The following is a 16746-nucleotide window of genomic DNA, read 5'->3' on the forward strand; positions in this document are numbered from 1 at the left end:
AGTTTAGTTTATCAGCTGATTTACTTATTTTACGATTATTAATGGCATACATTTCTCTGTTTTGATTAAGTGTTTAATACATTTCAATGTTGCCGTCTTTCCATGAATTGTATTAGTGATCATTAAGAAAATACATATTTTTGTTTTTGTTCAGAGGGGGTGTACTCATTTATGCTGTGCACTGTACATGTGTATGTATGTAGCCTATGTATGCATATATATGTATGTATGTATGTGTGTGTGTGTATATATGTATATATTTACTAATATATTTTTTTATTAATTTTTAATTATAATATTAATATTAAAGTCGACATGAAACAGAAGTTGCAATAGTGTTTTCTTTATTGTGACATATCCGAGTGAAACGGCAAGAAAAAAATATGTAGGCTTGATTTTGTCCATGAGGAATTGATTGGTTCATTGTAGTTTGCTATTACTGTGATCTCATGTGAGTGACAGGTTGTCCTGCCCTTGCACCGTCAACACGTTATCAGGGAAGGGAAGAGAGGGGAAGTTATGAATTTATAAAAATATACATGTTCACGGATAAATCTTTTATAATAAATACTTGAATATCCCATAAAAAAATAGGAATTGGCCATTTTGATTTCATGGTGACTTAAATAGTATTATTATTAATATTAATCATTTTAGGTCATCCTGCAGCCCCCTTGGAAGTTTGCTGAGGCCCCCTAATAGGTCCCGGCCCCTTAATTGAGAATTTACAATTTTACAGATAAAAAATCATCTGCAGGTGTATTATAAATAAATAATAATTATGAATTAAAACCGTGCCAATTTTAAGCCATTAAAAATTATCTAAAACATTTTTTTCTTGTTTTACATTGCACATAAATTAACTGAGCTGTTTGTGCCCTACTATACATATACAAAATAAAGTACTTATACCCTAATGTACATATGCAACAATTGATTGATATTTTTTCAGTAAATACAAAATGTTGCATTCTTTGCAAACAGTTAAAACATGGATTGATAAGTTAGACGTGCAAGATATTTAATGCGCAACACGAGTAAGTGACCCTAAAGAAGTTTCTGACAAACTTAATTTACAATTTTAAAATATTTAGGAAACTAAATAGCCTTTTAACCATGAACAAATGACAAGTAAAAAAAAAAATATGCAGGGGTAATAAATATAAATAATTCTGAATTAAATGGGGAAATTATTTTTTTAATTTTGAGCAATGAAATTTCTATCTCGTTTTATAGTGCATATAGAAGTTAAATGACATGTTTGTGGTAATATATAGCACAATTGATTGTTTTTTTCCCCAGTAAAAAACATTGAAAATGTAAAAAAAAAGTGTGTTCTTTACGAACAGTTAAAACTTGAATGGCTAAGTTAGGCGTGCAAGATATTTAATGCACAAAGCAAGTCTGTATTGCCCTTTTGGATTGCTGAAGAGCAGTAAGTAGCCCTGAAAAAGACTGTGTGACAAGCAAAGTCTGTGTGAATCCCTCACACTCGAGTCACTGTAACAGGCTGGACGGCTTTCAATGCTCTTCAATGAGGATGCACCTGAGTCCCGTTTGGCACGTTCTGTCTGCTCCACCTCCTCTGGCTCAGAAGCTTCCGACTCCTCTGCACTTTCAAGCGCACGTCAAACACCTCCTCTATGGCTTTCTTGAAACAGTGGAAATTGTAGTCGATAATTCCTGTGTGAGTAAAGACAAGTGTAACTAGCCTCCGGTAGGAAAGTCATTCGATCCATTCCCAAATAAGACCACGGCATAAATGCACTTTGAACTAAGACTGACACACAGAACAAGAGATGTCATTTAGCTTTGATCCAGAGAAAAAACATCTACATAAAACATTTACTAACACCTACATGCAGCTATACTATGAAAGCTAGTATAAAATATTCAGTACCACTTGATGGGTGCCACTCACAAATTATGAAATATTCAGTTTAAACCAAAGACTAGATATACAAAGATGGTCTACTATTAACGGAGTGTCTTTTTACACCAAGTGCAAATAGCCTGCTTTGTTGGAAGAGGATATTTACATAAAATTTGCCCCATTTAATCGGTGAGCTTTAGGAATATATGGGGAAAAGTAATGTCCCAAAAAGGTGGCATCCATGTATGATTTTAGTAAATATAATAATATACACTGAATGTGTTGTTGTTATTATTGCATATTGTTTTATAATGTACTACAATACATGTGTACCACTATTTGTATAGTATAAATTTAACTACCGTGCTCCACCAATGCATTTTTAGCCAGCTGAAAACACCAGCGCTCTTGTGAAAATGGTGGCAGTTGAGGCGCTATATGTGCCATGATATGGAATATCCGCTGAAGTGTCAGATTTCGTTTGAATAGTTTGTTTCTGATCATTAAAATGTTGACACAATGTAACGTACTTGCTCTGGCACTAGTTTTAGATGAAGAGATGCGCGTTTGTTATCGTTGTACAAGCAGGATGTGGTGGTTTGTCGGTGTGGTAACTGTCCCGCCCCTTCTCCACTGTGATTAGACCTTTAGACGCCTGGGTAAAAAGCAAGCCTGCAGCACTCGTGTTAAAAACTGAAGCCAACGCGCCTCGATCGCCCCAGGTGGTTGGTAACAGTAAAGTACATAACCCACACCCCTCCGTTTATTCTAATGGACGCGAGACAAACTAAACAATCAAATTACACTACATATAATTTTTTTCCCAAAGGTGGTTTCTGTCATTTTAGGCAGTTTTTATCACGCAAATTTCCTTTCAAGTGTTCGTTTTTAAATAAGTTTAGTTTTAGTTAGTCATTTGATGCTATAATGGGCATATTTGATGCTTTTGATTTAAAAAGCATCAAATATGCTCTACACTACATTTTTCAACTAAATATCCAAATAAATCTAATTATTAAACTAAATTACTGATCTAAAGCCCACACTGTCACTGTATGATAATTGAAATGAACTGATGACATCACCGTTTTATCCGGAATGGCTATACGGCTGAATAAAATTCTGTTGGAATGAAAGTCGCGTCATCCAAATTTTTTACGGTCTATGGTAAAAAGTGACAATGATGAGCTCTGCGTTTTACCCAAGGTTGAACACCCTCAAGTCATCCTAGGCATATATGACATTCTTCTTTCACACTAATAAAATCAGAGTTATATTACGCAAGACTGCTGACCGCCGAAAGTTAGTTGTTTTAGTCTATAAAGTTTTAAAAATTGATATTTTTCTAACACAAACGCGCCACTTTGCTTCAGAAGGCCTTTATTAACCCCCCAAAGCCGTGTAGATTACTTTTATGATGGATAGATGCACTTTTATGGACTTTAAAAACGACACAACCATTCCCTGCCATTATAAAGCTTTGAAGAGCCAGGACGTTTTTAATATAACTCAGATTTTATTCGTCTGAAAGAAGAATGTCATATACACCTAGGATGACTTGAGGGTGAGTAAGTCACGGGCTAATTTTCATTTTTGGGTGAACTAAACCTTTAATCAGTTCAGATAAAGATCTATTAGCGTGGATAAATAACTACAAATGTATATATTACTCTGACTTTTTAAACGCGGAGTTGTCATGACAGCAGCCAGTGCTGTAGGTTTCCTCTGAGAAAAATCCAAGCCTATGTAAGATGCCTTGTTTTCCCCACTGACTAATATGATTGCTAATGATACTCTTCCTAACCCCCTTAGTAATTCCTAGCATGAATATTTCAAACTTCATTAGCCTCCCAAGGATTCCACTAATTATCTAATTGTCCCATTATCCCATGCAGCTTCCACCAGCAGGTTCTTTTTTGACTGATTTAAGATAAATGTACTGTAGCTGTAATTGCTAAAATCAGCTTTTAGTAACAACTTATTACTGTTGTGCCTGTTGAATATGTGCTGCATGAGGGAATGTTTAATAAATATATGGCGCATGCTAGTTTTCCTATCAGCTCTCACATTTGATTACACTTAAAGGGATAGTTCACCCAAAATGAAAATTGCCATCATTTACTTACCCTCAAGTTGTTCCAAACCTGTATGAGTTTCTTTCTTCTGTTGAACACAAAAGAAGATATTTTAAAGAATGTTGGTAACCAGACAGTTGACAGTAGCTATCGACGTCCATTGTATTTTTTTCCTACTATGGAAGTCAATGGCTACGTCAACTGTTTGATTACCAACATTGTTTAAAATATCTTCTTTTATGTTCAGCAGAAGAAAGAAACTCATACAGGTCCTAACCTTTTAAAAATGGATATTGGTAGAGCAGTGAAAATAATGGTTATTGATAAAAGGGATTATTTGTTCTTGGCTACATAAAAAACATTTCTACCATCATTGCTCAGGAAAGAAAAGACTCAACTAATCACATCTTAAGTAACTGCTATTGGAGAATGCCAAATCAACTGTTTATTAACAATTATTTGACAAAAAGTTTTAAAGTTCTATTCAGCACAGATGCTTTAAACTGGTAAAAGGTGAACGTTAAGACATTTAATGTAACAAAATGTTTCTTGAGCACCAAATCAGCATATTTAAATGATTTCTGATGGATCATGACACTAAGGACTGGAGAAATGATGCTGAAAATTCAGCTTTGTCATCACAGAAATAAATGACGAAATATAATTAAAATAGAAAACAGTAATTTTAAAATGTAATACTAATTTCACAATATGGAGACTTACTTCAAAAACATAAAAAAATCTTCTTTGTGTCAGAGTCGTGTGGATAACTTTTATGATGGATAGATGCACTTTTATGGACTTCAAAACAAAAACAGCCATTCACTGCCATTATAAAGCTTTGAAGTGCCAGGACATTTTTAATATAACTCTGATTGTATTCGTTTGAAAGAAGAAAGTCATATACACCTAGGATGACTTGAGGGTGAGTAAATCATGGGCTAATTTTCATTTTTGGGTGAACTATCCCTTTAAGCAATTAAACAGGCTTTACAGTTACATTTAAACAGTAAAATTGGTATTCAACACACAAAAAAAGTCATGAACCATAAAAAAATGTAAATGTTAGTGAGCTAAGAGGGTTTTGAACTCATTTATTCAAACCCACAAATAAAACCACTGCAAGAAAAAACAACCATTTTTATCTTTGCACTCGAAATCTCAATGTTACTGAGACACTTAGAAGAGACTACTTCTCCATGTGACAACTAGCTCTCATCTCCCCTAAATGGAAAAAGGCAGATTTGCAATAACAATAATATTATACCAAACATATTTCCTTGTTGTTCAGAAAGCTCACCTTTCTTCTCAAAACTCTCTTCCCTGAGGAAACACACCAGGGCAAGGAACTTGGTGACCTCTTTTAGGTACATGACCGTAGTGTTGTTCAAGTGGATTATGGCCATGGATTCTTTATCATATGGAGTTCCTGTCTCATCTCCAGTCAATCTATAGATTAAAAAAGAACAATTAAAACAAATCACCACCAAAAACAAAACCACCTCTCATCACGTCTTTCTTGTTCCAGAGACATTACATGCTATTTTTTTTTTTTTGCACCTGTCCTCAGATTTCTATGACAAATGCCCTAATGAACACGTCCCTGGCGGGCGGCTTTCATCAGGAAGACAATTTCCCAATTCAGCTAAAGAACAGATTGTATACAGTTGAAAAAAAAGTTGAAATTTTATCTCTGTGGAACAGATGTTGATTCATATCATAATTATTAAAATGAACAGATGCCCTGTCATAATCCCCTGCTTTTAAACCAAACAAATGTATGCTATTCTGCATGGGTATTACAAATATATAAATATTTTCACAAACAAAAGAAAGCACAGAAAAGATGATGAACAAATTGAGTCGACATAATAAAGCATGTCATTTGAAGCTTCCTGATACTGAGAGCACAGATCAGTGTGAACATGATGAATAGGAAACAAATAAGTAGCTTATTAATTTCAATGAGTAATAAACAAGGCATGCGGAAATTAATTCCACAGCAGCTTGACTAATGTACAAATAAAAGTCATATTCTACAAATTAGCCCACAAGTAGGCATGCAAAAAATGGGCCGACCTGAATATAACCATTTTGTGGCTTAAACTCCATGACTCTCAGTTACCGACTAAGGCTAAAATTTGCATGGTTAACAGTCCTGGCTGCTCCCCTATTCATGGGATAGTGCTGAGGTGGCCCATCTGCTCTTGCAAGCCACTGTGAACCGACAGCTGTGCGTCCCCGGGTCAGGCCTGCATTCTTGTACCTAAACAGACTGCGGTGTCCCGTCAAATTACAGCACAAATAGGGTCAATGGTGCTGGAGGTGCAACTCTCTGCCCTTCCAATGTTTACAGCCAGTATTTACATATCCCCGAGTTATATGCTGCTAATCCACAAAAGATTAAATCATAGCCAGCGCCGGCTATAGGGAAACGAGGTTACTGCATGTAGAATGTTGTATTTTATTGTGTATTTTTATATGCATGGCACAAAAAATATATATTGAGGGAAGGTGCTTCATGTCTATGGGATAAGAACGTGTTCCATAGTGTGACTGTAGAGGGAACAACAGTAAGGGATTGAGATGGGGAGGGAATCTTGGGGTCACTCACCCATAGATGCACGAGATGTCGATAACCACATCTATCATGTCACAACACAACTCGTAGGTCTGCATGTCCACCGGGCTGCTGTCGGTTGCTATGTAAATCTTACTAACCACATCAAAGAGAAAAGCCTTTTCAATCCCTGAATTCTGCAATGAGAGTGCAGGACCGGGTTAGGGGTCAGCTGTTATTCTTAAGAAGAAATGCAGAGGAACAGGACATCAGATCTAAGAACACTTTGAAGTGGAAATGAATTACGCAACCAAGTAATCAACTGCATTGCAAGAAAATGCTGTTGTTAGAAAATGCATCTAATTCTATAAAAGCTGTTGAAAGACTAGAAAGCCTCTTCCCAAGTTATAATGTGACTAAAAGCCTCAAAGTATGTTTTAAATTGCAGATAAATACTTTAAATAAATGAAAAAATTATTTATTTATTTATATTTATATTTATATTTATATATATATATATATATATATATATATATATATATATATATATATATATATATATATATATATATATATATATATATATATATATATATATATATATTTTTTAATGTAATGTAATGTAATATAATTATATATGTATATAATTTAATGTAATATAATATAATTTTATATATATATATTTTTTTTTAAACACACATTTGAAGATATAGGCTACATTGTTCATATAATTCAAAATTACTTAAAAAAAAAAAATTTATGTTTTGGATTATTTGATTAAAAAAATACAGAAAAACCCCACTAATATTGCAAAATATTACAATTTAGCTAATTTTCAGCATCATTACTCCAGTCTTCAGAGTCACATGATGCTTCATAAATCATTCTAATACGATGATTTGGTGCTAAAAACTATTTCGTATTATTAACAATGTTGAAAACAGTTGTGCTGCTTAAAAGGATAGTTCACCCAAAAATGAAAATTCTGTCATAATTTACTCACCCTCAAGTTGTTCCAAACCTGTATGAGTTTCTTTGTTCTGCTGAACACAAAAGAAGATATTTGGAAGAATATTTGTAACAAAGCAGAGAGAGCAACCATTGACTACCATTGTATTTTTTTCCCTACTATGGTAGTCAATGGTTGCTCTATCTGCTTTGTTACAAATATTCTTCACTCTATCTTCTTTTGTGTTCAGCAGAACAAAGAAACTCATACAGGTTTGGAACAACTTGAGAGTGAGTAAATTATGACAGAATTTTATTTTTGGGTGAACTATCCTTTTAATATTTTTGTGAAAACCATGATAAAAAAAAATCAGGATTCTTTAATGAATAAAACATCCAAAAGAACAGCATTTATTTAATATAGAACATTTTTGAAAAATTTAAAACTGTTGCTTTTGATCAATTTAATGCATCCTTGTTGAATAAAAGTATTAACTACTTTAAAGGACTGACCGTAGACTGACCCAAATGACAGTCTACGTAAATATATTTATTTAAATGTATTCACAGTGTCGAGGTCAATCTATCAAACCAGACAATACATAAAAAAACAGATTTATATCACAATGCATTGAATGGCAGATGGTTAAGAGATTTCAATCTCAATAATGTCAAATCTATAAAATCTATTGTTCAGCTTTCATACTACTATAGCATAGTCTTTTTAACCATGTCATTTACCCTCTGCTGCCACCAGCTGGCTAACTGCTCAAGTATTTATGATTCTGCTAAATGTAATTGCTTTCCTGATCAACATAGAAATAAAACACAAGCACCATGAAATTATATTACGTTGGAGAGAGATAATAATAAATAATAATGGGTTTTGTAATAATGATGTTTGTAGGAATATTTTTTCCATTATACTTAACTTCAAGCGGCAAATCACAGGGCAGTGCAAATGTATCCATGCTAATGGATGAATGTGACCAAATAGGATGCACAACAGAGAGCAAATGATGCTTCTGGTTATGCTTCTGGTTATTCTATATGTGAAAATGATTAGCAAAAAACATCAAATACATCATTTCTTTTGACATGGTCCTGCATGATACTGAAACCTTGCAGCATCATTAAAATTAGTGTACCGCTTGTTTAATTCCAAATAAGAATTTAATGCATCATAATTTACAACCCATGACGTCATAATTGTTAAATTATCGCTACTTCAGTTCACGCACAAAAAAGATAGAATATAATGAATTCAACAATAGGTACTGATCAGAGATTCACTTTGGTTATCAATGCTGAAAATGAGTGAAACTAAGATATTAAAACTAGTGAGGTGGGCCACACAGAGAACTAAAAGATGTTCAGCTACTCACAGATATGAAAATGTTAAGCAGATTCTCAAGGGTGGGAAGTTGAGGGATGAGTTTTTGCACAACTTTACTGAAGGCTTCAAAGATTGAATGATCATAGATGCTCGTCAAGTAGAAACTGGAAGAAATAATACATTTCACATCACAATTATGACATCTGAATATGTTTTTAAAACTGCCACATAATATCTGAGCGGTTATAATTCAAACCTTAAGTGTATTCTTTCTAAACCGGCATCGGCTAGATCATCATTGGCTCGCTTATGTATGTCCCTCTGTTTCTCAATCTTGTGGTCATCTGACAGCCCATCCACCTTGTGGATGAACACCTCAAAGTTGATGTCTGGATTGACCTTGTAGGCTCTTGTCACAGTGAGGTGAAGTCTATTCAGTGCCTCCACATAATCATCCTATAAAGGAAGACATTATAGCTTGTTACAGACAGACAGACAGACAGACAGACAGACAGACAGACAGATAGATAGATAGACAGACAGACAGATAAGCCGCGTTTCCACCGAAGGAACTTTCCCCAGGAACTAGGGACTTTTGGGTGGTACTCTGTGTGTTTCGACCACAGGAACCAGGGTCTAAATGAGGTTCCAGGTAAATATTTCCCCCTCCAAACGGCCCTGCTCCCGAGGTAGTACTTTTTCAAAGTTCGGGGGTGGGACTTGGGCGCTGAACATGCTGATTGGTTGAGCTCACGCAGCATTATATTTCAACCGGCATTTTTAAAAGTCTTGCGAGGTTCGTTCTGCATTCAGTAAATATCAGTCTTGCTCTTTCTGTCTGATGGCGCACGTTGTCTCAGCAATCGCACGGTCAATGTCCGTAATAGCTGATAATAACATACGTTGTCTTGTTTTAAATCTAGCTTTCAGAATACTCTTTAGTATCAGTGCTCGTCTCTTTTCCACCGTTTTGTTAATTACATCTTTAGTAAACCAATACATAACTAGCAAAAGCAGCGCTGCTTGCATCTCCTCCATACTTGTTATTGTTGCAGACAGTATCGCACAAAAAGTATTACTGTCCATCGCTGACTGGGAGGAGCAGCCGCGTGCAGTACCACGTCTCTGGACTAATTTGCCCTAAACTTCATGGTACTTTAGACCGCAGTGGAAACGCAGACAGTAGCAGGTCTGGGGGGAAAAAAGTTCCTGTAAAAAAAGTAGATCAGTAGAAAAGTAGAACAGACAAGTAGATTGATAGATAGATAGATAGATAGATAGATAGATAGATAGATAGATAGATAGATAGATAGATAGATAGATAGATAGATAGATAGATAGATAGATAGATAGATAGATAGATAGATAGATAGATAGATAGATAGATAGATAGATAGACAGACAGACAGGTGGATAGATAAGTAGATATTTGATAGATAGATAGATAGATAGATAGATAGATAGATAGATAGATAGATAGATAGATAGATAGATAGATAGATAGATAGATAGACAGACAGGTGGATAGATAAGTAGATATTTGATAGATAGATAGATAGATAGATAGATAGATAGATAGATAGATAGATAGATAGATAGATAGATAGATAGATAGATAGATAGATAGATAGATAGATAGATAGATAGATAGATACAGACTGACAGACAGACAGACATAGATGGATAGATAGACAGACAGACAGGTGGATAGATAAGTAGATATTTGATAGATAGATAGATAGATAGATAGATAGATAGATAGATAGATAGATAGATAGATAGATAGATAGATAGATAGATAGATAGATAGATAGATAGATAGATAGATAGATAGATAGATAGATAGATAGATAGACAGGTGGATAGATAAGTAGATATTTGATAGATAGATAGATAGATAGATAGATAGATAGATAGATAGATAGATAGATAGATAGATAGATAGATAGATAGATAGATAGATAGATAGATAGATAGATAGATAGATAGATAGATAGATAGATAGATAGATAGATAGATACAGACTGACAGACAGACAGACAGACAGACAGACAGACAGACAGACAGACAGACATAGATGGATAGATAGATAGACAGACAGGTGGATAGATAAGTAGATCGATAGATAGATATTAGATAGATAGATTGATAGATAGCTAGATAGATACATACAGACAGACAGACAGACAGACAGACAGACAGAGAGAGATGGATAGATAGATAGACAGACAGGTGGATAGCTAAGTAGATCGATAGATAGATAGATAGATAGATAGATCGATAGATCGATACTGACAGACAGACAGACAGACAGACAGACAGACATAGATGGATAAATGCTAGATAGATAGATGGATGGATGGATGGATGGACAGACAGACAGACAGGTGGATAGATAAGTAGATATTAGATAGATGATAGATAGCTAGATAGATACATACAGACTGACAGACAGACAGACAGACAGACAGACAGACAGACAGACAGACAGACAGACATAGATGGATAGATAGATAGACAGACAGGTGGATAGATAAGTAGATCGATAGATAGATATTAGATAGATAGATTGATAGATAGCTAGATAGATACATACAGACAGACAGACAGACAGACAGAGAGAGATGGATAGATAGATAGACAGACAGACAGGTGGATAGATAAGTAGATCGATAGATACAGACTGACAGACAGACAGACATAGATGGATAGATAGATAGATAGACAGACAGACAGACAGGTGGATAGCTAAGTAGATTGATAGATAGATCGATAGATATTAGATAGATAGATAGATAGATAGATAGATAGATAGATAGATAGATAGATAGATAGATAGATAGATAGATAGATAGATAGATAGATAGATAGATAGATAATAACCTGAGAGTCTATGACAAAGATGAGAGCCCCTGTGCCACGGAATATCATCTCATAGTCGAATGTGGGGTCGAAGAAGTCAATCTGACCAGGAAAGTCCCAGATTTGGAAGCTGACGAAGGAACTGTTGGAAACATCTTCTCTGCAAATCTTATTGGTGCTCTCCAGAAAGAGAGTCTCGTTGGGTGACATCTTGTGGAATACAACTTTCTGAATGGAAGACTTGCCACTTCGCCTCAGGCCCATGAGCAGGATCCGAGGTTTCACCTCACTGCTGAACGGATCACTGAACCCCAGCACTGTACAACAGCCAAACACAGAAACACTGCTTGAGAATATGCATCATAAACACACAGGCCATTATTGGTTAATGGTAAACCAAAGGCAGAATTCAAACAACTAAACTGCCAAAATGAACTGCTACTCTGCTAGTGACACAAGCTGTACTACATCAAACAAAGTTTGGGGTCAGTAAGATTTATTTCTTTTAATACTTTTATTCAACAAGGTTGCATTAAATTGATATTTGTTCTGTAATGCTATATACACAGATTTCATACACACAGCCTTATATTTCCAGTAAATGCGAGAGTGAGTTAAGTGTATGGCATGAACAGACTCACACTGTCTTGTCACTGATGTAGCCTATAGCATTAGATTTTGCTGTCAATCACTAATGCAAGGGTAATCTTTGTTTGTAGAGCGAGACACATCGATGACCAAATATTTAAAGAAAGATAGCAGCTGGAGTGTATTGAATTACCCAAAAAAGGTTATTTCTTTAAAAAAACCCACTATATAAAGCAAGCCTTGATATTTACTGCCAGGTCTGCGATTATCTGTCACTATGGTTACCGGCATCATTCATGGTTAGTCAGAGAAAAGATTGACATTGGTTATGTGTCCTGTATACAGAAAATATTTAATTAAAAGTAATATATTCAAAATGATAATAACTATTCCAAAATGAAAGTACACCTAAAGAAGAGCTGCACGTGGACTCTTCTAAACAGAAAATATCTGACTGAAAATAACTGCAACCAGATCTAATGTCAACACAACCCTGGAAATGTTAAGGACAACAAAAAAGATGGCTAAAACGTGTGTTTTTTTTCTCTGTACCATGACAGAACTTAGCGAACGATAAAATGCGGCATTTTAATAATCTGTATTTAATTTCAAAACAGTATCATTCTGAATTATAGCCCATACTTTAACATCTAAAAGAGGCTAGCGTGTTGCCACACACTGCTGGGGACAAGTTCATACACTCTCAATTAGACATGTCGCTAAGAAGTAGCAAAGATTATACAAGCAGGATGACTGGTAGAGGGCATGAGTGTGAAGTTGTGGGCACAGCCTACACTGGCATTCCACTCCTTCATATCACATGCTGCAGCTGATTCGATGACTGTGACCTTGCTAGCTCTCAGCTGAGGAATGTCAACTGCATTTGGTGAGACTGAGGGACACTTCTAGTCTCAAAATACAGCCTGCAGTGTTTATCGAAGTGTCTAACTGGGCACCGCATAGTGAGGAGTAGCAGTGTGTAAACAACCAATTGTAAAAAAGCAAGTACAGGAAAACTTTAGCTGACAATCATAGTTTGCATCTAAAGTTGAGTAGAAACAATGGAATGATCCATGAGAAATGCTTAGCTTTAAAATCTAACTGCTTTCTAAGAAATCTTTCTACAAGTTGAAGCTTGAAGTTAAATTACACCAAGGTCTGTCTGAACACTCGATTCTGATTGGCTGGAAGGTGTGCAATAAAACCGTTTAATGCACAGGTAGTTTTGTAATGCAGTTTTTATTGAAGAGCGCACACACACACACACACACACACACACACACACACACCGTGTCTACACCGGACGTGTCACATAACACCGCAACAGCTAGAAGCTGTCTACACTGGACGTGACAAAGCGACCGTTGCAAATCCAGAAGTATCGTGGGCGCTTGGGGTACGTCATAAATAGAACGAGGCATCAGTTTTACTGTCGAGGATGTCGTGTCGTGTCACTGCCGTCCAGTGTAGACACGGTGACATACGTCACTCTCAGACAGAAATCGGAGACAGTGGTTTTCCAGCGGAATTGGACTATTTTTTACACTGTTTCTGTGGGTTGGTTTGGTTGAAGCGACCCCTTCCCGCTAGGCTGTGATTGCGTGTTTTGATTAGCAATCGGACTGGTTTTGTTATGCGCAAAAACAGAAACAGTAGCACAGAAACTAGTTGTCAACGCTCCCCTGAGACTTTTATTATTAATAAGCTAACTTTGCTACTAAATCGCTACATTATATTAAGCAGCAAGGAGGTTGTAACGTCGCTGTTTTTGAAGTAATTAAACTGCTAGTAAAGAGACGCTGCACAGATGCAGATAATTCACATGTACACCTCTCTCACCTAATTCATTCAAATAAATGTTATAATTTAATCAACTAAACCTTACCGCACTACTTTATCTCTGTGTCTGGTTTAAAGCAGTACAATAACCATGAAACACTAATGATAGCGTTAACTTGACAGCTTTAACTCTGGCAAATGACCATGGTATAAGCAGGATAATCCACGGCTAGCTGTGCATTAAATTATTCTAATGCATAATGTTGAGGCAAAGAACCGCCTGACGCAAAGCTTACAAAAGGTCTGAAAAAGTCACAAATCCATACATACACCTATAAAATAGATGGTCTTTAAATAAAAACAGGTGGGGCAAGAAATAAATCCCTCATAAATATTAACCAACCAAAGTTTCCACCAAAACACAATAGTTGCTAAAATGATTGGTACTTTCAAAAACTTAAAAAATTATCTCAAACCGTGTAAGAAGCTCTCAGAACATTTAATTGACTATTTAGTCTTTATTACATTGGTGGCTAATATCAGGTTACCACAGTTTTGTAACTTGCAGTTACTTTTTAACTGTTGTATTTTAAGAAGGACCTATGGTTACCATGCTGATTTTTTTGTAATGGAATTACAGTTTGCGCCCGTTTAGAAACATGTAAAATATACATGAGCCCTTATTTTTTAAGAGCTATTTTAAAAACCGTCCCCTAACCTCCTTCATCACAGCCGCAATCTCCGTCCCCGTCAGTGAATGTGTCGAAATCATCATCGTCGAAATCATCATCGTCGTCATAATAACCGAACGACAGCGCTTCGTTTTCTCCATCCACTTCAATCCGTTCGCTTGTCATTCTCCAAGTTTGAGAAATTTAATCTGAGGAGGCAGCCAAACTTTTCCACATTGTCACCTGATATGGTCAAGCCATGGTGAACTTTCACCTCCCCCCTCGCTCTCTATCTCTCTGACACACACACACACACACACACACACACACACACACACACACACACACACACACACACACACACACACACACACACACACACAGCAGCCAGCCTGCGTGAGGAATCACAGCACATTGTGACTATTCATCACCGTCTTCACAGAATGAAGAGCGACAGGGCAGAGGAACTTTGTGTGAGAGGACGCCTCCCTTCAGTCCCTTCCCCAAACAAACAAGCATGGACTCCAACGATGGCTGTCACTGCGGATCTCGGGAAATGTAGTTTTTGTTCACTTATTTTTCTTGTTATTATTGTTGTTATTCTATTATATTACACAGAAATGCTAAAGTAATCAGAATAGCAAAACAAACATTAAAATAATACAAATAATAATGTATATTAATTTGATGTAATACTGTAATTTATGTATATATATATATATATATATATATATATATATATATATATATATATATATATATATATATATATATATATATATATATATATATATATATATATATATATATATATATATATGTGTGTGTGTGTGTTTGATGACATTTTAACTCGTATTTTAGTATTAGCCTTTTAATAATAAAACTATTTAATAAATAATTTACATTAATTTATTATATAAATTAAATATTCTATCAAAATAATAATATTAATTATCATTCGTTTTATTTTTTATATTTTATTATTTTAGAAACCAAGTATTGATTTCAAAGCCAAGGACAGATGGCTGTTGTTTGTTTGATGTAGCTGTAGCCTACATCTGTGCAGAAGCCGCTGGATGGCGCTGTGATATAGCGCTCAATAACTTTTATTTATTCAGAATATTCAAGCACGTTTATGAAGGACGTGGCTCATTCTCTCCTCATGTTCACCACTGAAAATATATATCATTAATAATTGTTATAGGCTATTAAGATTAATTCTCTAGTTAGTTTTCTAATTTCTTAAAGTCTCACACTTTATTATTGTACAATGTAAAACATTATATGATCAATATGACAACGTTACATTGCTACGCTACACACGTTATGACAATACACTGACATTCAAAAGTTTGGGATCGGTAAGTTTTTTAATGTTTTTGAAAGTAGTCTCTTATGCTCACTTAGGCTGCATTTATTTGATTAATATTGATTAAGTACAAAACAAACAGTAATATTGTGAAACATATGCTATTTAAAATGACTGTTTTCTGTTTGAATATATTTTAAAATGTACTTTATTCCTGTGATGTCAAAGCTGAATTTTCAGCATCATTACTTCAGTCTTCGGGCACATGATTCGTCAGAAATCATTCTAATATGCTGATTTGCTACTCAAGAAACATTTCTGATTATTATCAATGTTGAAAATTGTTTTGGCAATGTTTTTCTTTGATGAAAGTTCAATTGAACAGCATTTATTTGAAATATAATTATTTTGTAACATTATAAATGTCTTTACTGTCACTTTTGATCAAATTACCAATGACCTATTGTGTTGGTCCCCCTTTTGCTACCAAAGCAGCCCTGACCCATCGAGGCATGGACTCCACTAGACCCCTGAAGGTGTGCTGTGGTATCTGGCACCAAGATGTTTGCGGCAGATCCTTTAAGTCCTGTAAGTTGCGAGGTGGGGCCTCCATGGATCGGACTTGTTTGTTCAGCACATCCCACAGATGGTATGTGTCAAAGTAACATCCACATGGATGGCAGGACCCAAGGTTCGCCAACAGAACATTGCCCAAAGCATCACACTGCCTCCGGCGGCTTGCCTT

General features: G+C 35.4%; 1 protein-coding gene across 1 annotated transcript; it reads right to left on the reverse strand.

Annotated features, from left to right (window-relative positions):
- Nucleotides 1-323: 323 nt before the first annotated feature.
- On the reverse strand, nucleotides 324-15204 carry rragd (ras-related GTP binding D). Its single transcript, XM_079833540.1, has 7 exons — nucleotides 14740-15204; nucleotides 11676-11971; nucleotides 9049-9248; nucleotides 8842-8956; nucleotides 6563-6705; nucleotides 5249-5397; nucleotides 324-1683 (listed from the first exon to the last, which is right to left on the reverse strand). The coding sequence occupies exons 1-7, from the start codon at nucleotides 14876-14878 to the stop codon at nucleotides 1532-1534; spliced, it is 1194 nt and encodes a 397-aa protein (XP_079689666.1). The 5' UTR covers nucleotides 14879-15204; the 3' UTR covers nucleotides 324-1531.
- Between the last annotated feature and the right edge of the window lie 1542 nt (nucleotides 15205-16746).

Source organism: Gobio gobio (genome assembly GCF_949357685.1).
Source record: "Gobio gobio genome assembly, chromosome: 13".
NCBI lineage: Eukaryota > Metazoa > Chordata > Actinopteri > Cypriniformes > Gobionidae > Gobio > Gobio gobio.

Coding starts and splice junctions, on each gene's coding strand:
- rragd (XM_079833540.1), bottom strand. CDS start 14,878: ATGACAAGCGAACGGATTGAAGTGGATGGAGAAAACGAAGCGCTGTCG. Junction 5,398..6,562: donor GACATCTCGTGCATCTATGG/GTGAGTGACCCC, acceptor TTTAATCTATAG/ATTGACTGGAGATGAGACAG. Junction 1,684..5,248: donor AGAGAGTTTTGAGAAGAAAG/GTGAGCTTTCTG, acceptor TTACTCACACAG/GAATTATCGACTACAATTTC.